The sequence below is a fragment of the Eulemur rufifrons genome, chromosome 3 (assembly GCF_041146395.1).
Source record: "Eulemur rufifrons isolate Redbay chromosome 3, OSU_ERuf_1, whole genome shotgun sequence".
In the NCBI taxonomy this organism is placed as follows: Eukaryota; Metazoa; Chordata; class Mammalia; order Primates; family Lemuridae; genus Eulemur; species Eulemur rufifrons.
The window spans coordinates 17349639-17377229 of record NC_090985.1 but is presented as its reverse complement, the minus strand read 5'-3'; the positions used below and the strand labels follow the sequence as shown (position 1 = coordinate 17377229).

The 27591-nt window shown below is 41.6% G+C and overlaps 1 protein-coding gene across 1 annotated transcript in view; it reads right to left on the bottom strand.

Annotated features, from left to right (window-relative positions):
• The window catches only part of LRRK1 (leucine rich repeat kinase 1), a 121129-nt gene extending 93538 nt beyond the window's left edge, over positions 1–27591 (bottom strand). Inside the window, exon 1 of the mRNA XM_069465797.1 lies at positions 27468–27591. Within this exon, the coding sequence (XP_069321898.1) occupies positions 27468–27564 (97 nt within the window). The 5' untranslated portion in view covers positions 27565–27591. The remainder of the gene's footprint in view (positions 1–27467) is intronic.

Here is a 27591-nt window from a genome sequence, read left to right as displayed (position 1 = left end):
TCACGCGATGGAATGCCACGCAGCAGCAAAAAGAAACATACTGATGTGCATGACTTGGGTGGATGTCAAGTGCATTATGCTAAGTGAAAAGGCCAATCTCAGTAGTTTATATACTGTATGTTGCCACCTAATGAGTACCGATAGCATTTACAGTCTATAATTTCTGTTTGTAAAAACTGAGTCTGCCTCTCTCCTCCTTCTCTTTCTCTCTCTCTGTTTAGAAAGAAGACCTCAAGGACACACATAAATGATGGCAGCTATTGCCTTTAGCACAATGGTCCCTAACCATTATGGCACCAGGAACCGGTTACATGGAAGACAATTTTTCCACAGATGGAGTGGGGGGATGGTTTGGGGATGATTCAAGCACGTTACATTTATTGTTCAGTCAAATCTCTCTGCTAATGATGTTTTGTACTTGCAGCTGCTCCCCAGCACTAGCATCACCACCCCAGCTCCACCTGAGATCATCAGGCATTAGATTCCCATAAGGAGCATGCACCCTAGATCCCTCGCATGCACCGTTAACAGTAGGGTCACACTCCTCCGAGAATCTAATGCCGCTGCTCATCTGACAGGAGGTAGAGCTTATGAGGTGATACGAGTGATGGGGAGTGGCTATAAATACAGATGAAGCTTCGCTTGCTCACCTCCTGCTGTGTGGCCCAGTTACTAATAGGCCACGGACCGGTACCAGTCCTTGTCCTGGAGGTTGAAGTCTGTAGCTTTAGCAGATGAAATACTCGGGTGTTTTTTTTTTTTTTTTTTTTTTTTTTTTTAGATTTCTGCTTTTCTGTGTTTTCCAATATCTTTTTTTTTTTTTGCACTAAGCTTATATTGCTATTGAAATTATGAAAAAAAATATTAAAAGGTGAATTGTATCCAGTAAAATGTTAATTATGTTCAACGTGGTTTAATTAACTAGTTCTTTAATGGTACTATCTACACTGAAGCAACTGTTTGCTCTTAGATATACCAAATCTTAACTCTTTTGCTTTAGAAAAAAAGGACAGAGAGCAAGAAAAAGTCACGGAACAATAATAGGTGTCTCAGATTTTAAAAGATACAATAAAGTGGTCTCTAGTAGTCTTTCATGTATCAGCAATTGGTGCCATTTACTGTAGGAAAAGTCCTGCATGTGTCTGACTTCATCTCAACACTCACACAAGGCTGGGCTTTTATCACCACTTACCACAATGTGACCTAAGCTCTGGGTGGTTAGAGACGCTGCCCCACCCAGCTCTCAACAGCAGAGCTGAGACTTGGCTACTCAGTACTTGCCATCAAAGCCCATCCCCCTGCTTCCCAGGCTGTGCACTCCCAATGACTATGGTTTGAATGTCACCTCTAAAACTCATGTTGAAACTTAATCATGGTATTAGGACTTGAGGCCTTTGGGACATAATTAGGATAAGATAAGGTCATCAGGGTGGGCCACCCACAATGGGACTGGTGGCTTTATAAGAAGAGGAAGAGACACCTGAGCTAGCACATTAGCCCACTCAGCCTCCTTGCTATGTGATGCCCTGTGCTACCTCAGGGCTTTGCAGAGAGTCCCCACCAGCAAGAAGGCCCTCACCAGATGAGGCCCCTCAACTTGGACTTCCCAGCTTTCAGAACTGTAAGAAATAAATTCCTTTCCTTCATAAATTACCCAGTCTCGAGTACTCCATTATAGCAACAGAAAACAGAGTAGGAGACCAACCAAACATTAGGCTCTTATTCAGCACCTAACATGCATGACAAGGATGTGGGGACTAAAAGGTGAGATGATCCTGTCTCACTGGATGGAAAAATTAGAGAGGAAATGGAAACCAATCCCTCGGTGAATTTCCTGCAGCAGCAAAGGAGAAACACAGAAATACCGAGCTACAAAGATGAATTCTTGCCTAAATTTTGTTCCTCTTCCAAAAATTCATTTATTTCTTGCTCATTCATTCTACAAATATTTAATACCTCCTATGTGCTGAGCTAGACCCTGGGGACACAGCTTGCAGAGACAGGCAGGAACAGCTCAAGTGTGCTGCTGTATTCTTTCCAGCGTTCACTTTTAAACATCTATAACAGAAACCGACCACACCCTTTACCCAACAGAGGAGGCTTGAGGGATTTGGGACAGCCACAGACAAAAACTGATCTGGTACAGAAAGAAGAACCATCCTTCCAGAAAAATAAAAATCACAAAAATAGGGCAGTTAATAATTTATTTAATATCCACTAATACTATATATTTTAAAATGGTATAATTTGATGATACAAAAAAAATCAGTCCTACTCTAATCTGGGGGAGGTGATTGTGGGTATAAATATTGGAGGGTTGGGACACCCTTGTATACCACAATCCTGCTTCTGGGGAACTGACTCCAAGGGAATAATTCTACACATTTACAAAGCACTATGCAAAAAAAAAAAAAAGCAATAAGCATAAAGATGCTGATTGCAGCATTGTTTGGCATAGCAAAGAGTGATGGTTCTGCCGATTATGAAATGCATTAAAATGGACAGACGCTGAGAATATACACACAGGAAAACCCTACAAGAAGGAAGACCCCAAAATGATAACTGGTTTTTCTTACGTGGGGGAATTTGAGGTGATCTTTTCAAAATCCTTTTCTCTATTTTCCAATTATTTCCTTATTATTACTGTAACAAAAGAATTGCTTTTAAAAATATGCTTTTCAGGTCAACAAAGTACATTTTCTCACTGAATCCAACTTCCTCCTAACAGAGGTAGGCACAAGGCAAGGAGGAGAAGGTCTCAATCTGGAGGGGACACTGGTATGGGGCACCAAGATGTTCCCAGGGGTGCCTTCTACTGTGCTAAAGCATGTGCGGCCAGAAAGAGTGCTGTACTCAAATTGGAAAGCGTGGATTCAAAGTCCCAGCTCTCCTACCTAACAGCTGCATGGTGTTTGGCAAGTATTTAAAATGACTGAATCTTATCCTCTTCTTGTAAAAGAAAATGGCACATATAAAAGATGTTGCACAATGCATACAAAAAAGCATTTTAAAAAAATAAATAAAAAGAACCAGCAGGTACCCCAACGGGGGCTATTTCCCGGGGCCTGGCCCCTTCCTCTGTATGCCAGGTGCCTATGAGGTGGCCAAACTGCACTCTCATTTCCTCTGTGGACCCCAGTTCCCTAAGCTTTTGCTCCTGTGCCCCCCCATCTGGAAGGAACCCTCACCTCTTCCCCATTTATCAAAATCCTCCTCCTACTTCTAGCCCAGCACAGAGGGTACTTCCCAGAGAGGACCTGTGGAATTTCCCATTGGGTTTCCTTCTCCTCCTTCTGCTGCGTGTGGTCTGACCTGGGTCCTGGGTCCCTGGCGCACGTCTGCCAGCCTCGTGCTCTGCCCAGTGCTGCCTGCAGGCTGGGCCCTACTCGCTCACCACCATGGTGCCTACACTGCTGACCATCCAGGGCTCTCTGCATGTCAGTAAGGGGTTCGCCTATAATGTTGCCCAACTACAGTATCATTTGGCATGGCCACGGGGCATACAATTCTCCCCAGAAAAGAGGAGGATCACACCTCCGGCCCTTCCGGATTTTCCTTTCCAGGAATGGCTTCCTTTTGGCCACACAGCCTCACCTCCCCACCAAGCCTGCCCCAGAGCCTGTCTGCTTCAGCACAACAGCTGCAGGGGTCACATCCAGTCAAAGTTTATATTGTTTCAAAATAATATTCAGGGGATTTCCAATTCATAAAGTGTCTGAGACCTTAGTCACACTCACTGCTTGGGAATACACGGCTCTACCGTGCTGCTGGGGATGAGGCCCCAAGCACAGAGCGCCCTGGAGGCTGATGGAGAAGTGTGACCACCATGGTGGCCCCCCAGACTGGGGCCCAGATCTAGCCCCTGGCATGTTTCCGTGGTCTCCATGCACCTCCTTCCTTCTGCCATGGAACTGGAGATCACGGCAGCACCTACCTCACAGGTGGTGGTGTCAGGATCAAATGAATGAAAGTATGGGAAGTGCTTAGAACAGTGCCAGACCCCTAGTGGGCTCCGGACAAATGCTAGCTACTATTATCATTATTTTAAGCTAAGTTAGAAATTTGACCCATGTCTAAAAACTGTGAAGTCCGGGGTTCCTGTCTAATGCTTCAGACATCTGAAATAAATCATGTTAATTCAAATGAACAAGATGGTGGTTTCTGGAAAATTATTGATTTAGCTATGGGTCAAATGGGAGTGAGGCCAAAAAGTGGAAGATACAAGTTTGCCTCTAGCACCCTTGCTGGGCTTACTGCAGAGCATATGTACAGACGCACCCCAAACACCTGAACATCAACTCCAGACAGGACAGTATATGCCAGCAGACACAGCCAGATCGCTGCATGCTGCCCATATGCAGCTTAATAAACATTCTGTATACATACCACATGCCAGAATGAAGAACCCCAATTGTTTACTCTGACAGTACCCTTACGTAAAAATGCTGCTTACTACTACTACAAAAAAATCAACAAATCAGAAAGGAAGATAGGAAAAGGTGAAGAAAGGAACACAAGAACTACAGAACAATCAGAAAACAATTAACAAAATGACAAGGGTAATTTTCCAATCAAATTACCCTAGGTAAATTTTCCAATCAAAAGACAGAGTGGCTGAATAGATTAAAATAAAACCCAAACCCAAGAACCAACAATATGCTACCTACAAGAGACTCACTTGCATTTTAAGGACACACATAGAGTAAAAGTGAAGGGGTAGATGCAAATGGAACCCAAATGAGATCAAGGATGGCTATATTTAACATCAGACAAAATAGACTTTCAGTCAAATTCTGTCACAAGAGACAAAGTCACTATATAATGATAAAGGGGTCAATTCATTAAGAGGATATAACAATTTTAAATATATATGTACCCAATATTGGAGCATCTAAATATATAAAGCAAATATTAACAGAACTGAGGGGAGAAATAGCAATATATAATAATAGTAGGGACTTCAATACTCCACTTTCAACAATGGATACATCATCCAGACAGAAAACTAATAAGGGAACAGTAGACGTGAATAACCCTATAGGCCAAATATACCTAACAGACACATGCAGAACATTATATCTTACAACAAGAGAATACATATTCTTCTGAAGTGAACATGAAACATTCCCCAGGATAGATCATACATTGGGTAACAAAACAAGTCTAAAAAATTTAAGAAGATTGAAATCATATGAAGTATATTTTCTGATCACAGTGGCATAAAATTAGACATCATTAACAGGACAAACATTGGAAAATATACAAATATGTGGAAATTAAGCAATGAACTCCTGAACAACCAATGGGTCAAAGAATAAATCAAAAGGGATTTCGGAAATTATCTTGAGACAAATGGAAATGGAAAGACAACATACCAAAACTTATGGGATTCAGAAAAAGGAGTTTGAAGAGAAAAGTTTATAGCAATAAATACCTACATTGAGAAAAAAGAAAGATCTCAAATAGACAACCTAACTTTACAACTCAAGGAACTAGGTGTAAATTTCCTTGAGGTATATAGGAACTAAGCCCAAAGTTATTATAGCAAAAGGACGTAAATGAATATTAGAGCAGAAATACATGAAATAGAGACTAGAAAAACAATAGAAAAGATCAATGAAATTAAGAATTGGTTCTTTTTGAAAATAGAAACAAAATTGACAAGACTTTAACTAGACTGACCAAGACAAAAATAGAACTTACATAAATAAAATTATAAGTGAAAGAAGAGACATTATAACTGACATCACAGAAATACAAAATATCATAAGTGACCATTAAGAACAATTACACACCAACAAATTGTAAGGAAATTTATCTAAAAGAAGTAGATAAATTCCTAGAAACATACAACCTACAAAGAATAAGTCATGAAGCAACAGAAAACCTAAGCAGACCAAAAATGAGTAAGGAGACTGAAAAAGTAATTAAAAACTCCCCAACAAAAAAGTCCAGGACAAGATGGCTTCCCAGGTGAATTCTACCAAACATTTAAAGAAGAATTAATGCCAATCATTCCAAAACTCTTCCAAAAATTGAAGAGAACAAAACACTTTCAAACTCATTTTACAAGGTGAGCATTACCCTCCTACCATCACACTTCCTGATTTCAAACTATATTACAAATTATAATCAAAACGGTATGGTCCTGGCATAAAAACAGACACATAGACCAGTGGAACAGAATAGTGAACCCAGAAATAAATCCATGCATATACAATTAACTCATCTTTGAGAAGAGTGCCTAAAATACACAATGGGGAAAGAATGGTCTATTCAGTAAATGGTGTTGGGAAAACTGGATATCCACATGCAAAGGAATGAAATATCTTAACTTACACTACACACAAAAATTAACTCAAAATGAATTAATGACTTAATACATAATATCTGAAACTGTAAAACTCCTAGAAAAAAACATAAGGAAAAAGCTCCTTGACATTGCTCTTGGCAATGATTTTTCAGATATGACACCAAAAGTACAAGCACAAATAAACACATAGGATTATATCAAACTAAAAAGCACAGCAAAGGAAACAATCAACCAAATGAAAAGGCAACCTATGGAATGGAAGAAAATATTTGCAAACCGCATATCTGACAAGTGGTTAATATTCAAAATATATAAGGAACTCTTACAACTTGATAGCAAAAAAAGAAATAACCCAATTTAAAAAATGGGCAAAGGACCGGAATAGATGTTTTTTCCAAAGAAGACATATAAATAGCCAAAGGCATATAAAAAGGTTGTTGATATTACTAATCATCAGAGAAATGCAAATCAAAACCATGAGTTACCATTTTACACCTGTTAGGATGGCTACTATAAAAAAGACAAGAGATAAATGTTGGCAAGGATGTGGAGAAAGGGGAATGCTTGTACGCTGTTGGTGGGAATGTAAAGTAGTACAGCCATTATGGAAAATAGCATAGACAATCCTCAAAAAATTAAAAATAGAACTACCATATGATCCAGCAATTCCACTACTGGGTGTATATACAAAGGAAGAGGTATCTGCACCCCCACGTTCACTGTATCATTATTCACAATAGCCAAGATATGGAAACAATCTTAAGAGTCTGTTGACAGATGAATGGATAAAGAAAACGTGGTGTAACACACAATGGAATACTATTCATCTTTTAAAAAGAAGGAAATCCTGCCATTTGCAAAACATGGATGAGTCCGGAGGACATTACACTAAGTGAAATAAGCCAGGCACAGAAAGACAAAGACAAACACTGTATGGTCTCACTTATATGTGGAATCTAAAAAAGTCCGACTCAAAGAAGCAGAGAGTAGAACGGTGGTTTCCAGGGGCTGGGGCATGGAGAAAGTAGGACGATGGTGGTCAAAGGGTACAAACTTTCAATTATAAGATGAGTAAGTTCTGGGGATCTAAAGATCTAATGTATGGCCTGGTGACTACCGTTAATAATACTGTATCGTATACTTGAAATTTGCTAAGTGAGTAGATCTTAAGTGTTACCACCCACAGAGGTAACTGTGTGAAGTGATGGATGCATTCATTAACCTGATTGTCGTAATCATTTCACAACATACATGTATATCAAATCATCACGTTGTACATCTTAAATAGGTACAATTTTTATTTGTCAATTATACTTCAATAAAGCTGGAAAGAAATAACTAAGAATGCTGCTTAATGAGAGCAGCCAAAGTTCAAATGAGTAGCCTTAGAGTTAATTTTGGTTAATAGTGCTTGTTAAAAGATCTTGCTTAAAAGCATGGGAAATGCCCAATAGTATCCCTAAGTAAGATGTAAGCTTTATAATTAACGTAGTTTTAAATCCTGGAGGCACTGTTTAGAGTTAATCGTCTGGTTAATCACTGTAGAAATCCTTGATGGGAATGATTACTGTGATAAAAACTGGATGTTAACTGAAAGGCTGGCAAGCAATTTGATACTATTTCCAGGCAAAGGTGCAAGAACAAATACTGTCTCGTCTCGGAGGAAAGAGTGGCCCAGGGCAGGAGTCGAGCCCCCCCCCCCCCCCCCCCCCCCCGCCCCGAGACTCACAGAAGAGTGCGCTGCTAAATGGTGTTTGCACAACTAGGTAGCCACACAGAAAAAGGACACAATCAGATACATTTCTCATAAGATACCTTAAAATAATTCCAAACGGATCAGAGATCTGAATGTAACTAATGAAACAACATAAGCATTAGAAGAAAACATGGGTGAATTCCTTTGTAGCCTGGGAATGTCTAACCCTCTTGACTGTGATTCAGAACCCAGAAGCAAAAAAAGATTGATAAAATTGATCACATTTAAAAAATAATGGCTTTGTTGAGCTATAATTCAAATGACATAAAATTCACCATTTAAAAGTGTATAATTTAGTGGCTTTGAATATATTCACAGAGTTGTATAACTACCACCATTCTCTAATTTTAAAACTTTTTTATCACCCCGCAAAGATACCTGTACCAATTAGCAGTCACTCCCTACTTCCTCCTCCCCAGTCTCGGACAACCACTAATCTACTTTTTGTCTCTATAAATTTGCTTCTTCTGAACACATCGTATAAATGGAAACCACACAATATGTGGTTTTTGTTACTAGCTTATTTCACTTAGCATGTTTTCAAGATTTATCCATGTCAAAGCATGTATTTAATATTAATATTATTTCATTCTTTGCTATTGCTGAGTGACATTCCATTGTATAGATATACCACATTTGTTTATCCATTCATTGGTTGACGGATGCTTAAGTTTTTCTACTTTTTGGCTATTATGAATAATGCTGCTATGATCATTTGTGTGCACGTTTTTCTGTGAATATCTGTCCTCAGTTCTCTTGGGTATGTATGTTCATAGGAGTGGAATTGCTCAGCCATGTGGTAATTGTATGTTTAAAATTTTGAGGAACTGACAAACTATTTTCCAAAGTGCCCACACCATTTTGCAATCCCACTTGGAATGCATGAGGGCTCCAATTTCGTCATATCCTCACTACCACTTCTATTGTCTATCTTTTTTATGTTACCTATTCTGTTGGGTATAAAGGGGTATCTTGTTGCGGTTTTGCTTTGCATTTCCCTAATGACGACTGTTGTTGAGTATCTTTTCATGTGCTTATTGGCCATTTTTATACCCGTTTTGGATACATGTCTATTCAGAGCCTTTGCTCATTTTTAAATTGGGTTGCGTTTTTATTGTTGAGTTGGACGAGTTCTTTATATAGTCTACATACAAGTCCTTTATAAGACATATGATATGCAAATATATTTTCTCACTACTTTCTTGATGGTGTTCATTGGAGCACAAAAATTTTTAACTGATGAAGTCCAATTTATCTATTTTTCCTTTTGTTGCTTGTGTTTTGGTGTCATATCTAAGAAACCACTGCCCAATCCAAGGTCATGAAGATTTAATCCTGTTTTCTTCTAAGAGTTTTACAGTTTTAGCTCTTCCATGTAAGTCTATGATCCATTTTAAGTTAAATTTTGTATATTGTGTAGGTAGGTGTCCAACTTATTCTTTTGCATGTAGATATCCAGTTGCCCTAGCACCATTTGCTGAAAAGATGATTCTTGTCTCATTCAATTGTCTTTTCATTCTTGCCAAAAATCATCTGACCATAAATGTATCAGTTTGTTTCTGGACTCTTAATTCTATTCCATTGATTTCTATATATCCTTTTGCCCATACCACACTGCCTTGTTACTGTAGTTTTGTAGTACATTTTGAAATCAAGCAGAGTGAGTTCCTCCAACTTGCTCTTCTTTTTGAAGATTGTTTTGGTTACTGTGGGTCTCTTGCATTTTCATATGAATATTATGATCAGCTGGTCATTTTTTGGTGAGAATTTCAGCTGGGCTTTGGATAGAAACTGCTTTAATCTGTAGGTCAACTTGGAGAGTATTGCCATCTTCCTGTTACTCAGTCTTCCAATCCATGAACCTAGCACATTTTCCCATTTATTTAGGTCCTCTATAACTTCTTTCAACAAAATTTTTCATTTTTCAGTGTATAAATCTTGCATTTCTTTGGTTATACTTATTCCTAATTATTTTATTCTTATTGATGTTATTGTAACTGTAATTATTTCCTTAATTCAATTTGCAGATTCTTCATTAATAGTGTACATAACCACAACTGATTTTTAAATTTTGATCTTGCATCTTGTAAATTTGCTGAATTGACTACTTAGTTCTAATTGTTTTTTGTGGATTGCTTAGAAAATTCTGTACACACTATCATGTCATCTGCAAATAGAGGTAGTTTTGCCTCTTTCTTTCTGGTCTGAATGCCTTTCATTTATTTTTCTTGCCTATTGCCCTGACTAGAACCTCCAGTATAATGTTGAGTAGAAGTAGTGAGAGTGGACATCCTCGTTTTGTTACTGATGTTAGGGAGAAAGTATTCAGTCGTTCACCATTAAGCATGAAGTTAGTTGTGGATTTTTAACAGATGCAATTTATCAGGTTGAGCAAGTAAACTTATATTACTAGTTTATTGAATGTTTTTATCATCAAAGGGTGGTGATATTGTCAAATGCTTTTTCTGTGTCTATTGAGATAATCTCATGGTCCTTTTCTCCTTTATTCTATTAATATATTGTGTTGACTGATGTCAAACCAAGCTTGCAATCCTACAATAAATTCCCCTTGGTCATGCTATATGATCCTTTTCCTATGTTACCGGGTTTGCTTTCCTAGTAATTTGTTGAGATTTTTGCATCCACAAAAGAGATATTGGCCTGTAGTTTTCTTTTCCAGTTATGTCTTTATCTGGTTTTGGTTTCAGGGTAATACACAGACTGAGTTGGGAAGTGTCCCCCCCACCCCCCTTTTATTTTTTGGAACAGTTTGTGAAGTTGATATTAATTCTTCTTTAACTGTTTGGTAGAATTTACCAGTGAAGCCATCTGGGCCTGGCTTTTCTTCATGGGGAATTTTGTGATTACTAATTCAATCTCTCCACTTCTTATGAGTCTATTCATATTTTCTATTCCTTCTTGAGTCAGTTTAGGTATTAATAGTTTGTGTCTTTCTGATAATTTATTCATTTCTAGGTTATTGAATTTGTTGGTGTACAACTGTTCATAGCATTCTCCTATAGTCTTTTTTTTCTATTTCTATAAGGTTGGTAGTTATGTTCCTCTTTCATTCCTGATTTTGGTAATTTGAGCCTTTCCCTTATGATTCTTGGTCATTCTAACTGAAGGTTTGCCAACATTGTTCATCCAAAAAAAAAAAAAAACTTTTGGTTTCACTGATTTTCCTTATTGCTTTTATGTCTTCTATTTTATTTATTTCTGCTCTAATTTTTGTTATTTCCTTCCTTCTACTTACTTTAGGTTAGGTCTGCTCTTTTTCCAGTTTCTTAAGGTGGAAGGTTAAGTTATTTATTTGAGATCTTTCTTCTTTTTTGATATAGGCAGTTATAGCTATAAATTTCCCTGTAAGCACTGCTTGAGTGGCAGCCCGTAAGTTTTAGTATATGTGTTTTTGTTTTAGCATCTTAGGGTATACTCTAATTTCCCTTGTGAGTTCTTCTTTAACCCATTGGTTGTTCAGTTATGTGTTGCTTAATTTCCACATATTTGTGAATTTCCCAAATTTTTTTCAGTTATTGATTTCTAATTTCACTCCAGTGTGGTCATAGAACATATTTTGTACAATTACAGTCTTTTTAAATTTATTGAGGCTTGTTTTATGAGCAAACATAAAATCTGAATACCTAAGGAAGAAAGTCCCCAAAACTCTACTTGTCACAACATTACACCCCTCAGGTTGCAGCTCTGGCTCAGTGCCGTGGAGGAACCAAAATAGTGCTTTATTCCTTGCTTGGTTCTGACCATAAGGTGCCACTTGGTAGTGGCACAGAAAGGCATGACCTATGGGAGGGGGGAGGCATGCTTCCTTCCCTCTGCCCTGCATGCCGACTGGTCACACTGCCAGTGACCCCTGGGATGTCCTTCCACGACCCCCATGCAGCCCTAAGTCACGTTCGAATGGCAGGGACAAAACCCACGAGGAGGTGTCCCTTTTCCACACCTCTGCCTTCTCCTCCACCCCTAGCAAAGTCCAGGAGCACCTTCCTGGTGCAGGGAGTCGGGGCAGGGTTGCTGAGAGGCTGAGATGTCTGCACTGGATGGGGCAGAAGTGGAAACAGACAGAAACACACACAGATGCCAAGATGCCTTGGCTTTGGGGGCAGCAGCTGGGGTCTTTCTTGAAAGAATGAGATTCAAGTGTGAAGACAGAGACCATATTTTGTGAGCTTCTGGGGAAGAGCTGGGCAAAGGAGTTCATGAGCTTGGCTGTGTGCTTTAAATGAAATTCCCCAGGGATGCCTTGTGGAGAAACTGTCATAAAGATTTAAACTGCTTGTCGATTTTGTTTCAAAATTCCAGGCTGGAGTTTCCTTTGAATACATCACAGTGTTGACAGAGGTCATGGAATGGCACACATTTCCCTGGATCTCACATAAATATTCATTTCTCCTCCTCTTTTTTTAAACAAATGAGTTATACTATAATTATGTTCTGCAACTTGTATTTCCCACTTAAAAGTTCTTCTGTGTCAGTACATGGAAATCTAGCACATTCTTCTTCATAGTAGCTCCCTGTCCTCACAGATGGACACTGAGGGCATTTCTAGTTCTTTGTTAGTTCCTGCAATGCTGCTATGAACATCCCTGGGAAATGCATATGCATTTCTGCTCACCTGGAAATTATAAAATCCTTAGCAGTGGAAGAATCTGAGGATACAGTCAGCCCCAAATTTTTATAGATATTGCCAATTTCCTTTCAATAAGTTGCACCACTTATAGCCTTACTTATTAACTCAATAGTAGTTGAAAACAAAATATCTATGAAAAATAGAATCAAAATGATAGTCTTGCTATATTAAATAATATCAAACTTTCTGATTTTTTCCTATGTGAAAAGCAAAATAATCTAGCTCATAATTGGTTTTGATTTTCATTCCTTTCCATAGGAGTGACATACAGCATATTTTCTTACATTTATTGATTGTTTCTACTTTTTTCTATGAACTAAACTCCCTAATCCTGTTTTTTGTTTCGTACTAAAATTGGAATATTCTTTTCCTCATTGATTTGCAAGTGCTCTTTGCAGATGAAGGAAATTCGCTCTTTGTGGTTTATGTTGAAAATAGCTTTTGCCTGTTTGTTGACTGGCATTTGAGAAGGGCTTTGTTACAGAATAGTTCTAACTGGTATGTAGTCACGTGCATTAATCTTCTCTTTTATGATGTCTAGGTTTTGTGCTGTGCTTAGGAAAAAAGTCCTTCTTTACTTGAAAACTGTTTTAGTTTAATCCTTTTCCTAGACCCTTAATGGTGTTAATTTTTATGTTTAAATATTTGATCCATCTGAAATTGATTTTTGTGTGGAAGTGAGAAAGCATTATGCTATCCCTATGCTATTACCAAATAAACCTTCTTTTCTAGACTAACTTGAAATTCTAAATAGCAAAGCAAAATCAATGTGTGTTTTGGCCTATTTTCAAGATGACACTGTTTCCTTCCCTCTCTAGTCTCCAATCCCAGGCATTACTGTAGCATTATAATAAATTCTAGCATACGATAAAACCAACCTCCCCTCCTACCTTCACCCCTCCTCCTCCCCACTTGAATTTTCCTGGTTTTTCCAATAGGTTTATTTTTCTAGGTAAAATTTATTATACTTTTTCCATGTTTCAAAAAGAAATCCTGTTTATATTTTAATTGCGATTACATTGAATTATAGAATCCCTTTGTGGAGAATTGACATATTTACAATATTAAGTCTTCCTCCACAAGAAGATGATATGTCATTTTAGTACCTCAAATATTCTTTATGTCCAGAGTTTAAAGTTTTCTTCCGATATTTATCATTATTTTCCCTAGGTATTTTATATTTAATATATTCATTTAATAAGTAACGGTTAAAAAACCAGAACATTCAGAGTTTTCATTTCAGTTTTCTGTGTTCTAAAGTGGATCTTGATAGGGTATTTTTAATTATGCATTAACAACCACTAGATACAATACCAAGAGCACCTAGAAACTGACAAGGAAAGACCAAAGAGTTCCTCAAAATGGATAAGCAAAGGATAGGAAGAGAAGTTTTAAAAAAAGGATCTATAACCAGCTCTTACACATGCTAAAAACTCACTCATCATAAGAGAAATGCATATGAAAACTACACTGAGACATCGTTTTTCACATATCAGATTAGGAAAAGGCAGACACTTGGTAACAAACACTTGTCAGGCCTCTGTCGAAACAGGCAAGTAAGTACACACGCTCCTGAGAGTCACCAGGAAACTTTCTTCTAAAGGGCAATTTAGCAACATCTGTCAGAGTTTAGAAGCATACGTCCTTTGACCTGTCACCTTGGAAGTGTATTATATAGATATGTTTATGAACATGTGAAACGACATCTAGCATTGTTATAGCAAATATCAGGACTAGTCCAAACGCCCATTTAAGGAGACTGTTCATTAATTATTAATTATTAATGCATAACGTGAGGTGCACCCACACCACCAAATACTATGCAGTTGTTCAAAACAATGCTGATGACATCCTTTCAGCAGGAATGTGTGAAAGAAACAGGCAAGGTACGGAACACTGTGACCAGCTACATTTTGTGTGAAAGAGGGGGAAAATAATAATCTATATTTGTTTTGCTTGTTTACATATAAAAAATTTCTGGAAGGATGTAAGTATCTAAGAATTATAGATTGATACTTACGGTTTTTGAACCATAAGACTATATTACATTTTCAAACAATTAAAGTTTTAAGATATTGGCAAGGAAAAAAAAAAAGATGAGGTCATTTGCTCTTTTTCCTCTGCGTGTCTTCAGGCAGAGATACACACCCTCAAGTTCAAACAACAAAAATTGACTCCAGCTGATTCGTCTCAATCCTGGGGCTGCCATCTGCCTTCCAAATCCAAAAGCAAGCACACAAAATGGGAACAAAAAAAAAAGCCAGGATCAGAGGTCCCCTGAGGCTGCTGGAGTTGTAGGCTGATGTATTTTACCCATGGATTTGAGGTGAACCCGGTAGGGGATTACAATGCAGCCTCTGAAAGGTTAAAGCAAATGATGCAAACCCAGCCTCATAAAAGACGATGCTTAGCAGAAGCCAACGCCCGCCTTCCCGCCCCTTTGACCTACGACAAACTCTGAGAAGACGTCTGTGCGACGGCTAACATGCCTTGGGAGCTACACTCCTCTGCAGCCCAGTTTTCAGTGTGTGGCTGATTTGGACCAAGGCTGACCTGCAGTTGCCACATTCACAGCTATTCTTCCCGTGGGGAAAAGCCTGCCTGTGTATAGATAGCACAAACATCTTCCCTTCCCTGGCTGGACAACAATAGGTCTTTTTTTTTTTTTTTTTTTAACAAGTGATATTCTGATTATTAAAGGGAGGAGCTCCAGGGTTCCCCAGTAACCACAAACATTCCAAGAATGTCTGGGCCTCACAGGGAGGCCTCTTGCTCACTGAAACCTGACTGACTGCCTCCCTTCAAGACTCCTTGACCTGCGTTCCACCACTCAGTATGGGCAGCTTGAGGCTGAACATTGAAAAGATGCGATTGCTTGCAAAGGAATGATCACAAAAGGGCCAGGAACTGGGGGAGGAACTAAGTTTATTTTTAGCTAAAAAAAAAAAAAAAAAGAAAAAAAAACCAAGAGAAAAGGACATTGTCTAAGATTCAATTCAGTAAAAGCAGCTTCTGATAGCTTATGTTTGCAGTTTCCTAAAGCTACTGTTTATTTATTTAAATTTGTAGAAATCATTATGGCAATAACAACACTGGCAGGGGTGGGGAACCTGCGGCCTCAAGGCCACATGTGGCCCTCCAGATCCCCAAGTGCAGCCCCTTGACCCAATCCAAACTTCACAGAACAAATCCCTTTACTAAAAGGATTTGTTCTGTAAAATTGGATTCAGTCAAAAGGCTGCACTCAGGGGTTCAGGAGGCCACATGTGGCCCTAAGACCACAGGTTCCCCACCCCTGCAAGAAACAGTTAATTTATTTAATCCCATAAGGTACTAAAATTATCCCCATTGAGCTCCCCAGAAATTAAGTGAACAGAACAAGGGGGAGTCCAGATTTGCACCCAAGTAGCCTGGCTGCAGAATTTCTGCTCCAAATCACTAGGCTTCACTGCCTCCCTAAGTTGGTTTTTACAAAAGAGGGCACAAAACAACAACTTATCAACTGTTGTACCCCACTGGAGTAAAACAAAGAGAGTAAAATTATACTTGAAGAGCCTAGGCATGGTGGCTCATGCCTGTAATCCCAGCACTTTGGGAGGTCAAGATGGGAGCATTGCTTGTGGCCAGGAGTTTGAGACTAGCCTGGGCAACATAGCAAGACTCCCATCTCTATAAAAAAATTTAAAAAATTAGCTGGGTCTGGTGGTGCATACCTGTAGTCCCAGCTACTCAGAAGGCTAAGGCAGGAGGATCATTTGAGCTGAGGAGTTTGAGGACCTACTCTGAGTAACCCCAAGGCAGTCGGCTGTAGTCCCTCTGCCCTCCTCTCTGCAGGCTACAGTGACAAATGCTGTGTTCACAAACAGCTATGGGGAATCCCAAACACAGAGATCAACCTCCAACCAGGAACCCAAAAACATTTGAGGAAGATCAACACCATAAAGGAGAAGCAACAAACTCCACTAACGGACCAGCACACAAGGCAGGCTACAGATTGGTGGGAAGAGACACCCGCTGATACACCCAGAGATACCCAGAATATACAGATAATTGAGTTCCCTGTTTATGTAGCCAAGAACACAGTCTCATTGGAAGTATTATGACCACCCAGGGCAAAAGATGTGCCATATCTTACCGCTGCCCCCTTGGGCTTCAGAGTCCCCAGTGGGAAATGAACAACTGATGGTGACAATGTCTGTGCAAGGCCGGATCTTGCTATATCCTTGCATTACTGATCAAGGGGAAAACCTACACAGATAACCCAGTCACTGGGATAAGGGATTTTGGGACTCTCCTGGTTCACAATAAAACTTGGTATCAGCAACAGCCATCCTCATCCCAGAGGAAAAGACCAAGGCAGTGCCTGAGCTTCCCTAAGCAGAATCTCAGGCTCCAGCTTTCCAGCCTTTCAGGGGTATCTCTACCCAGAACCGATATTACCAGAGCAAGAATGAACGCAGAACAAATGTTACTAACATCTTGGAGAGATAAGAAGGACACAGTATCCATAAATAAGAACCAACTAAAAATCTCATAAATTAAAACTAGAAGAGTTGAACTATAAGACACAGCGGGTGGGCTACAGAACAGAACAGACACTGCTGAAGGACAAATCAGTAATCTGGAAGATCACACAGAGGATACAGCACCAAAAGACAGAGAGTCTGGAAGTAGGGAATAAAAAAGTAGGAGACATAGAAGATACTTTTTGAGTTTTTCAAAATGTGTCTAATAATTCCAGAAGTATACACTCAAATAAGAATAATTCTCAAGTGGAGAAGAGATGAGTCTTCAGAAGTGACAGGATACTAGTCAAGAAGTTGAAAAGGGAGGAGAGGAATAAATTTAGAAAAAAGAAGAAAAAAAAAGAACAAGTGAAATAAACAATCTTATGGAAAGACCAATCAACAAAAAAAAAAAAAAAAATGAAAGAGACAGAGAGTACACATGTGCACAAAAGACTATACAAGCAATATCTGGAATGAGGAGACAAAACTATAGATTAGAGAACTAAAAATCATGAGATCACCAAAGGAAGCAGGATCCTTGGGAAAATGACAGATTGCACGTCTGGGACAAGAGATGAACAACCTAGGCCAGGATGTCTTGTCATATCAGAAAGCAAGGATGTTATCAGAGACTCCTAAAAAGATAGAGGAACCAATCCAAAGGACCTACTGGCAAAAGAGAAATAGTTTAATTACAGCATCAAGAATCAAATAGATAAAAATCTATGAGTTCATGATACTAAGAAAACAACAACAACAACAACAACAACCTTCATTGGTTTCCTTCAAAAAGTGCTAGGGAACCTACTGCCCTGGGCTATGCCTGGTGCCTGCTCTCCAGGGCCCTTTAACAGCCTTCTGACGCCCTAAATAAGATCATGCTGCTCCTTGGGTTCTTCCATCAGTGTCCAAACAAAATCTGTGCCCCTGCTGTGGCCTGCTACAAAGGCTCACCTCTCTAGCCTTCTGTGGTGCTCCTCTCCCTCTGCTCCAACCACACAGGCCATCTTGCTGCTACCCAAACATGCTGAGCTCATTCCCACTTTGCGGCTTTTGCACTTGCTGGTGCCTTTCTGGGAGCACGATTTTCCCCAGGTCTTTATAGGACTGACCTCCTGATTCCATTCATTTAATTTTGGTTAAATGCCACCTCTCCCTGAACATCTTCCCTGATCTCTGATTAAAAATAGTGCCCTATGCCTGTCACGCTCCATCTCTGCATCCTGGTTGATTTTCTTCGTAGCCCTTTTTCCTCTTGACAGTAGAGTGCATGTTTATTTATTGTGTTCCTCCCTGGAAAATACGCATTATGAGGACACTTTCCTGGTTTCCCAGCGCCCAGTCTGTAGCAAGCTCTGACAGTGTGGAATGCATGAATGAGCACAGGAAGGAGGGCTGGGCATATCATTCTCTGTTGTTTTCAATATGTTAAAAAAAAAAAAAAAACAAAAAAAGCCCCTCTTCTTCCTCGCCCTCCCGTGGCTCCCTCCTGGTCAACGAAGCATATCTGAGATTCAACATCAGCATCTTATCCAATACAATTAAAAATGGCCATGGGTTGCCTCTTCCACACATGATCTTGCTCTATTGCTATCCTCCTCAAGCCTCACTGGTTTTCTTCCTGTTCTTTTCTCTCTATTTTTCCTGCTACAATTTGAAGCCCCATGAGAGCAGAGGCCACACTCCTGCTACATGCTTAGCATCCAGAACAGTGTCCACCATCAACAGGTACGTGATAATGGTTGAAACAATTATGCTGAATTAATAAAGACAAACAAAAAGCCAGGCCTTAGAAAAATGTAGATAATGCAGGTAATTAAAAGAAACTTCAAAAATAAGTGCCGATGGGAAAACTATTTTTCTAGCAGCATAGGAAGTTGCTTTCCAGGTACCTCATAGACACTCTTTGCCTAGAAAGTCAGCTCATTGCAAATTTCCCTAGTAATGCTTTGAACTATAGAATTATTCACTTACCTGGAATTCACTGTAAAAATGTTGATTTTAGCAACATTTGACATTTTAAAAAAGAAACAAAAATAAAAATTGAGAAGATTGACATCAAAATACAATAAAATAAATGCCAATTAGGATCCCCTGGAGAATTCAAGAAAACACTGCATACATAGCACAGAAGCAGAATGCTATGAAAGGAAACAGCCAATAATAGGAAAGAGCTTTTTGGAAATTAAAATTGAGTGCCAAAATAAAACATTCGACAGAGGGGTTAGAAGCTAAAGTCGAGATCTTTCCAACATTAAGAAAAAGAAGAAAAGTTGGAAAACATGAGAGAAAAGATAAGCAACATGTATCTTAACTAATAGGAGTTCCAAAAAAACAAAGCAAAACAGGGGAGAAAAATATTACCAAAGAAAATACAAGAAATTTTCCAGGCCCCAAAGGGATGCATGTTTGGTCTACCTAGTGCCAAGCAGCATGCATGAAAAAGGACCCTTACCCAGGTCTTGCATTATGAGATTTCAGAAGACCAAGCACACAGAGAAGACCCTAAAAGTTCCCAGTGAGAAAAAACCAAGTCACCCACAGAGCAGTGAGAATCACACCACATCAGAGGACAAGCGAGTGGCTTCTTCCACGTTCTGAAGGCAGAGGATTTCCAGTTGAGATTGCAGGGGAGAGCAAAAGGAAGATGCTTTCAGAAATTTGGGGTCTCTTTCATGTGCCTCCCATAAGCCCCTTCTTTGGAATTTCTCACTGATGCGCTCCAGTGAAATGAGGGCTCAAGGTAGGAGTTCCCAGTGGGGAGCAGGAGGCAGATGGCGACAGCAGGGAGCGGGCATCGGTCACAGAGTAAGGGAAATGCCAAGTCTCTAGGCACCAGTCTTAGCCAGGGGAACATCCCATTTCAAGCTACAAATGCAACCTAGAGATGAGTCAACCCTTACAGAACTAAATGCTGAGGGACTGCAGGGAGACGGGGTGTGAACGTGAAGGAAATATTCATCTATCACAGCAGGAAGGCAACAGACCATCTCAATGAATCAAGAGAGAGGGGCAAGCATCTTCTTTGCATAGAGAAATGATAATTACCTGAAGAACTAAAACGAGAAACAGGAATAAAGACCCTTTTGGGAGCTGACACTGGGGCAGGGGCTTTGTTGCTTTTCCTATATTGCAGCCCCTTCTGTGTGACTGGCCTCTTTAACCGGGGCTGTGTGTTCCTTTGACAATTTTTAATGTGCTTATTCTGTGATCCTGCAATTCTGCTGGGGCATATGCAGTAAGATTCAACCCTTATAATAATAAGCAAAATGTAGAAAGAATCTAAAGGCATTATGACTGAGGATTGATTAAGCTTGGCTGTACACACACTATGGAATGCACCTGGAGAAAACTCCAAGACATAATTCAAAGGGAAAAAGCTGCACAGTAATGCGTACGATTGAGTGTCCTGCACGGAAAAGCAGAGACATATACACAAAGGATTGTGTGTGCGCGAGTGTGTGTGTGTGTGTGTGTGTGTGTGCTTAGGAAGAAGTTAGGAAGGAAACACACTCAGCTAACGGTGATCACCCATGGACACAATGGAAAGGGGCCATGGAGAATGTGGCACTCGCTGTATCACTTCGCTCCACCATGAGAATGTGTGGAATTGCATACAAATAACTATTTTCTTGACCTTCAGGGAGGAGTTCGGCACCAGGAAAATGCTCCTTGCCCATGTCAGGCAGGGGTTTTTTGCTTGCTTTTTATTTTTGAGCCCAGCGGTGCTGGTGGTGTTTGCAGAGAGATGGGGGTAACTGCCCCCTTGTGCCATTTGAGCCTAGCAGCTGGAGTGGGGACAGAATGGCCAGAGGGACCCTCCTTGGCCTCCCCACACCCAGCCCCACCAGCAGAGCCAGGCAGAGTCCTCCACCTCTCACCCCGACATGTGCAGACCACCTGTGACCACCCGCTTGTCTCTCCGAGTTCACAAGGCCATCTCAAGTCCAAAATGAGCTACTAACAGGAACTTTACAGCACCATTCTTGTCCTCTTGTATGCAAATTCTAACCTCAAATTTGCAACGTCACATGGTTCTATAGTTAAAATGAAAGAATACAACTTTTCTATGCCTTTCAATATCTCTAAGTCTCTGAAAAGTTCAAAGTGCCACATAAATTATATTTGTTCTTGGTTTTCCTGAAATGACCAGGTAGGTGATTTTAAGCCAACACTTGGCACCATGTCCTGGCTCCTGGGTGCTGGGCAATGAATGGAGAATGAGAAGAAGTCTCTAGACACAACCCCAAGAACAATTAGCAAAAGGAACTGCGATCCTAAAAAAGTTCTGTACAGTGAAAGTATAATCGCTGACTAATGTGTAATTCCTTCTACAATGTCAAGGTTACGAGCTCAGGAAGGATTCCATTGCTTGAAATACATGTTTCTGTTCTTTGGTTTTTCTCTCTTTTCTTCTTTATGACAAATGTCACCCAGTATATAGCAAGACGGTTAAGTGGAGTCTGGACAAACTGAACACAGGGGTGGCTTGGGTGGTGAAGGGACTCAGACTTGCGACTTCCAAGGAAGCTGGTAGCTCTGTTTTCATTTATCCGAGTCCCCAAAAATGTATGTAAAATTCGTACCCTCCAGTTTAGCCTTGTATGTTTTGGTGTGGGGAGAAGTCCATTCCCAGAGAACTAAAGAATTTCATAAAAATCCCCAATGATTGCTCCTTCAAGGTCTGGCTCACACGGATCAAGAATCCAGACTGGTGGGTGAAAATCCTTGTCCGTCTGCACAGAGGCCTGGGGATGTCCATGCAGGCATCTTCCTGCTCACAGACCACTCACCCCTTCGTGGGGGCCAGGGCGGATGGCTGGCAAGAAAGCTTTTCTCTTGGCTGCTGAGGGCTCACCAGGTGGGCCTGGCTGTCCCCCAGCAAGTACAGAGGTCACCGGGTGGGGCTGCCCTGCCCACTCCACATAAAAGGAGCTGAGTCAGGAGCAAGTGTGGGTTGGGGCGGTGGGGCAGGTGGCAGGAGGCAGGGGTGAGGGTCTGAGGCCCTGGGTGAGCTACCACCTTCAGGCTTGGGCCACCTGGACTGGGGGAGGTGAGTGGGGGGACTCCTGAGTGCTGTTCATGGTGGGAGCAGGTAGGGGTAGCTCTTCCCCTGGACCCAGGCAGCCTAATGATTAGTCTATAGACTAAGGTGCCAAAATACTCAAGTGACATACAAATGGCACGCATGAAGGTCGTAGGATGTCTTAGCCTAAAAAGGAACCTGCAGGGAGGGCAAAGCATCTGTTTTTAGTTTCTCCAAAAAAGGGGTTAACGGATTCTGACAGGCCTAAATGGGTAGAGCTAGACACAATGAGAGCAGGACGGATTCCCACAGCATACACCTCCTAACAGAGCTGTCCACAGAAAGGCTGGCATCGTTTGATAGGTAGCCAGCTCCCTGTTGCCAGAAGTAAGCAAGCATATTCTGGACAAATAATTAGGAAACAATGCAAGTCTCAGATTAAGGTTAATGTTCAAAGCCTCATCAGGCCCAGAGCTTTTGTAGGTGGGCTCCGCCCTGCAGGCATGAAGCCCGGCTGAGTGAACTGCCACCTACATGCATGGATGCCTGTGCTCCCTGGAGGGGCCCAGTGTGCTCCTGCACCCAGGCTGGAGGCTCCTTCCCAGCAAAGCCCTGTCCCCTGTCTGCCCCTCCTCTCCTGTCTCCCACGCGGCCCAGCAGGGGCAAGCAGGGCACTAGCAGGAGGAACAGGTTAAAGATGTGGGCTGGCACCTCAATGGGGATTTGTCCCTTGTAGAACTGCCTACAGCAGCCCTCCAAGCACGTACACTACCACCCTAGAGGCGCTTCACAATTCAGTCTATTTCCTATTTCTATTTCTGGAAGGCAGAGCACCCCCAGTTGAGCAAACCACTTGCCTCCTATATTAAGAAGTTATATTTAAAAAAAAAAAAAGTTGTTATATTTTTTGATACAGATTTGAAAAAGCCAAAGGAGGAAAAAGAAAAAGAGACATTGGAAGCAGCCACGGAACAACCTGGGATTTGAAGACCCTCTGGAATGTTCCTTCTCCTCCTTTGGTCCATGCTGGGCCGGTGGTGGGCAGTGCTGAGAGGCGTGCGGCTGAGTCAGGGTTTTCAGGGCCAAAGTGACGAGTACTCGACTACTCGCAGAGAGCTGGGGGAACCACCGCCTGGTGATGTCCGCCCAAGCACCCCCACCCTCCACAGTCCAGAAGAGCCTCACCAGGCGTTCTCAGCCCAAATTATCTGGAAGTTTCCTCACTTCTCTACCTTCCAGGGTGGCTCACTTCAGCTGGCAGGGCAGGTTTTTCCACTCTGGCTGGTGTCATGACATGTTTGTCAAAGTAGTTTGTCCTGTAGCCCAGGTCACCTAGCTCACCGAAGCTGGTGCTATCAACTCACAAACTCCAAACTCATCAAAGTTCTGTAAAGGTTCCTCCTGCACCGCAGGCAAGCCACCTGCTGACGGTGCTAATGAGGGGAGGTTGTCACACACCTTCCTGGGACACAGTGGTCCTGCAGGGACACACGGCAGACCTCCAGCGCCACAGCGCCGCAGCTGGGTGAAGCTCTCCCACATCCAGGTGGTCTGAAAGGGTTAACCCTAGTTCTACACAAACATGAGCTGAGGTCATGGGAGTCAACATAGGTAGGGGGTGTGAAAGAGCACACCTGGCACACAAATAAAAAACACAAAATACCATTACCCCAAAACTCAGAAGTAAAAATGTATCCATTAATGTTTAGGCCCTGTTTGAAACTGTACTTGGAAGCACGATAAGAGCTTTATCGTTTTCAAACATGTTATCTTCCAAACATTTTTAAAGGACGAGAGAACTGTGCCTACAGAATTTGAGTGTCCTTGCTTTTCCTTCTGGCAGCCAGCTTTTCTCAGCCAGAGCTGGGAACTGGGTCTGGGATAGTCTTCCCTGTGAGGCTGCTGGATTTGAGCGGGGAGGGCTCCCCGTGATCCCAGGAGGTCCGGGAGAAGGTGGGATGGAACAAATCCAGCCCGTCCTCTTAGAACAGACTCAATGGAGGGTGAGCCCTGCAGGGGGCTCAGCTGCAGGGATATGGAGTCCAGTATTCCTTCCTTTGTTCCAGAATGACATTCAGGGGGAAGAGGCCAGCAGAAGCAAATTTGACCTTGGATGTGAGCGCAGGAGGTATGCTGGTTAGATCTTAATCACAGCAGTGTTTAAAGAAACAGCAATTTAAAAAAATAACTTGCAATGTTATTTTTATTATTGCAAAAGAAATGCAAAACAAGAAAAAGTAACATATATTCATTGCAGAAAACATAAACATCACAGATAAGCAAAGCACAGTGTCTGTAGTCCCAACACGCAGATGTGACTACCTGGTACCCTTTGAGTGTCACTTGCCCTCTGGCTGTGGCCTTGGTGTATACAGACTTACATCTGTGAAAATGAAATCCAACATGCAACATTTTAAAATTGGGCAGAGGGGGTGTTCTAGGCTTTGATCCCTGGAATTACTATATTATTACATATTATTATTATATATTACTGTATAATAAATTCTGTTAGTTAGCTCTGGGGTGGGGCTCACAGGCTTAGCTCTGCTCTTACCTCTGTGGAACCTTTAAACTCTCAGAGTACAGGCATAAATTAGTAGCTTTTTCGTAAGATTCCTTATGAGGATTTGATTGTTATTGTAATTCCTTGGTATATCCTTTCCTTAATGTTGAACCACAGGACAGAATTTTCCAAAGAATTTCAGGCCACTTTTCAGCTCATCTACTTCAACTCTGTGGTTTCTGTGTTTGTTCCCTGCATAAACACCTCCGTACCCGCAGGAGTTCACAGGGTGTCACTTCTCTGCCCTGTCCCAACCCCAAGCACCTGGACGAGTACCAGGGTGGGCTGCGTGTGTCCTTAGGGTCACCCAGAATGGGGGTTGTGGGGAGTCCTGAGATTCCCCTGGGGAGAAGCGGCCCTTGGGGCAGCCTCCTTTTTCCAGCAGATCACAGCTGTCGGGGAGAGGGACTCTCCTAAGGAACAGTGCAAAGCTCAGACACAGACCTTTAAGGAAAACAAAAATGAAACAGGGGCTGAGGAGTGTCAACGCTGTTGCCTCTCGGTACACATGAACATCTTCAGTTTATCTGAAGCTGAAGTGCCCCCAAGCCTGGAGGTGGGACTAGGTTTGCCCAGGGCTCATGGTGGCCTGGTCCCTGGGACCTGTACGAATCAACGAGGGATCCTGGGGACCTCAGAAGCATCATTTTAGCCTTGCCACTCATCAGCATGGCCCGGAGCCCGTTACAAACACACACTCTCCACGCCCCAGACCCACTGAATGACAGTCTGCATCCCACCAGGTTCCCCAGGGACATGAGTGTGCACTACAATTCAAGACGTACTGCTCTGTGTGACCCAAACCATTCGGAATGGCTGATTCTCCACCCCAGCTGCACCTTAGAATCACAGCGGAACATGTGTAAAATGCCCATGCCTGCCCCCTGCCCTAAGACGCTGCTCCAGTGGGTCTGGGTGGCGCACTGGCAGCTTGAGAAGCTCCCCAGTGGTTCTGTGGGGCTCTTTCAAATGACACAGGGACCTCCGCAGCAAGCCCCAGATGGACGCCCGCCCTCATCCCTCAGGACTGCTGAGAGGAGCAGCAAGCGGGACGGTGGAGCCGCCAGGGCTCTGGAAAGGTGGAGGCGCTGCCCCAAACTCGGGTGCAGCATTCCACTGCCCATGTCACCTTGACCTCACGCTAACAAAGCAACGGAAAAAAGACAGACGTCTTTGAAAAAATGCACATTGAATGAACACTCTGGAAACATTTAGTACTGGGCAATATCAAGAAGCAAATTCTTCTCCCATTTTGTAATTTGGTTTATGTGAAAAGAAACATCATCCTTGTTAGCTGCTAGACATTTTAGATGGAGAAAGAACATTCGAGAAACTGAACAAAGTGTCCACCGAGCCAGGTGCAATGCCCCACCGTTACCACGGTTGCGGGTAAGGACACTTGGGCCCTCTCACACTCCACATGGGGCCCTCCCAACTCCTGCAGGATGGGCTAGAATTTAAGAATGAGAGTTCTAGGGTTACTACAGGGCTCAGGTGGCAGTTTTGCAATTTATGAGTGGTTGACCTTGAGCTAGTTTTTTTTTTTTTATTTAATCTTATTATGGGGGATACAGAATTTCAGGTTACATACGTTGCCCATGTACCGCCTGTCCCCCTAAGTCAAAGCTCCAGGCGTGTCCGTTCCCCAGACAGTGTGCATTGCACTCGTCATGTAGGTATATATCCCTCCCCTCCTAGACCTCTCTTAGCCTCATGTTTCTTGGCTATAATATAGAGATAAAAGTACTATTTTCACAGGTTCTTGTGAGGATTGTATGCGATTATTTCATAAAGCACTGAACCCAGTGCCTAGGATGTACTAAGGGATTAACAAATATTTATTGTTAACAACAATATCCGTGTTATTTACTGGTGTTAAAAGTGATGCAACTCTAGCAGAAACTCTGGCAATATGTACAAAGAGGCTAAAAAATATTCATGCTCAACAATCTGACTTCTGTAACCTGCATTATAGAAATAATCTTGAAACTATGTATAAAAAGATGGGAATGGAATGCTTTTGGTAAGCATGGACAACCAGAAGACACCCGAATGGCCAATAAGAGAATAAGGATTAGGTCAATCATTTCATATAGTGCGCCCATAGAACATGTTCACTTCTCACATGACCTAGGTGAATGTCACTGATAGAAGGTTAGGAGAAAAAAGCAGGACACAAAATTATATGCACCTTATAAGTACAATAAAGTTAGAACAAAGTCCCTTCAGCACAGAGAAGCAAGCTAGACGAGGACATGCCAAGATGTTAACTGTGCTTGTGTTTAAGGTAGTGGAACCCTGGCTGATTTTTTTTTTCTGCTTTCTTTTTTATTCTTTTTTCAATTTTTCCGAAGAAAAATGCATCATTTTTACAATACAAAAGCAAAACCAAATCCCCATTAAAAGAAGTCCTTTAACGAATATGAAGTAATACCCTAATTTTTACTGAGTCCACGATAAATTTTGTACATGGCCCCTCAATTTTTAGAGTGTAAGTGAAAAAGAATCTCAAGATATATTTTATGAAAAAGCACCAAATAATTGGCATTTAGTTTCCTTTGGTTGAAAATCCTTGTTTTTACGCAGCCTAACTCCCTGCAGGACAAGCTCGGCAGGGTGTGCCCACGCGGACACGGCCAGCCCCTGCCCTTACCGTTGTGCGTCTCCATGGCGCGTTCCGGACACACGGCTGACCCCTCTGGCCCTACACACCAGTACATGCTGGGTGGTCTCTGTGACATGCCAGCCATCAACCCTTGAGGCAGCCGATCTCCAAA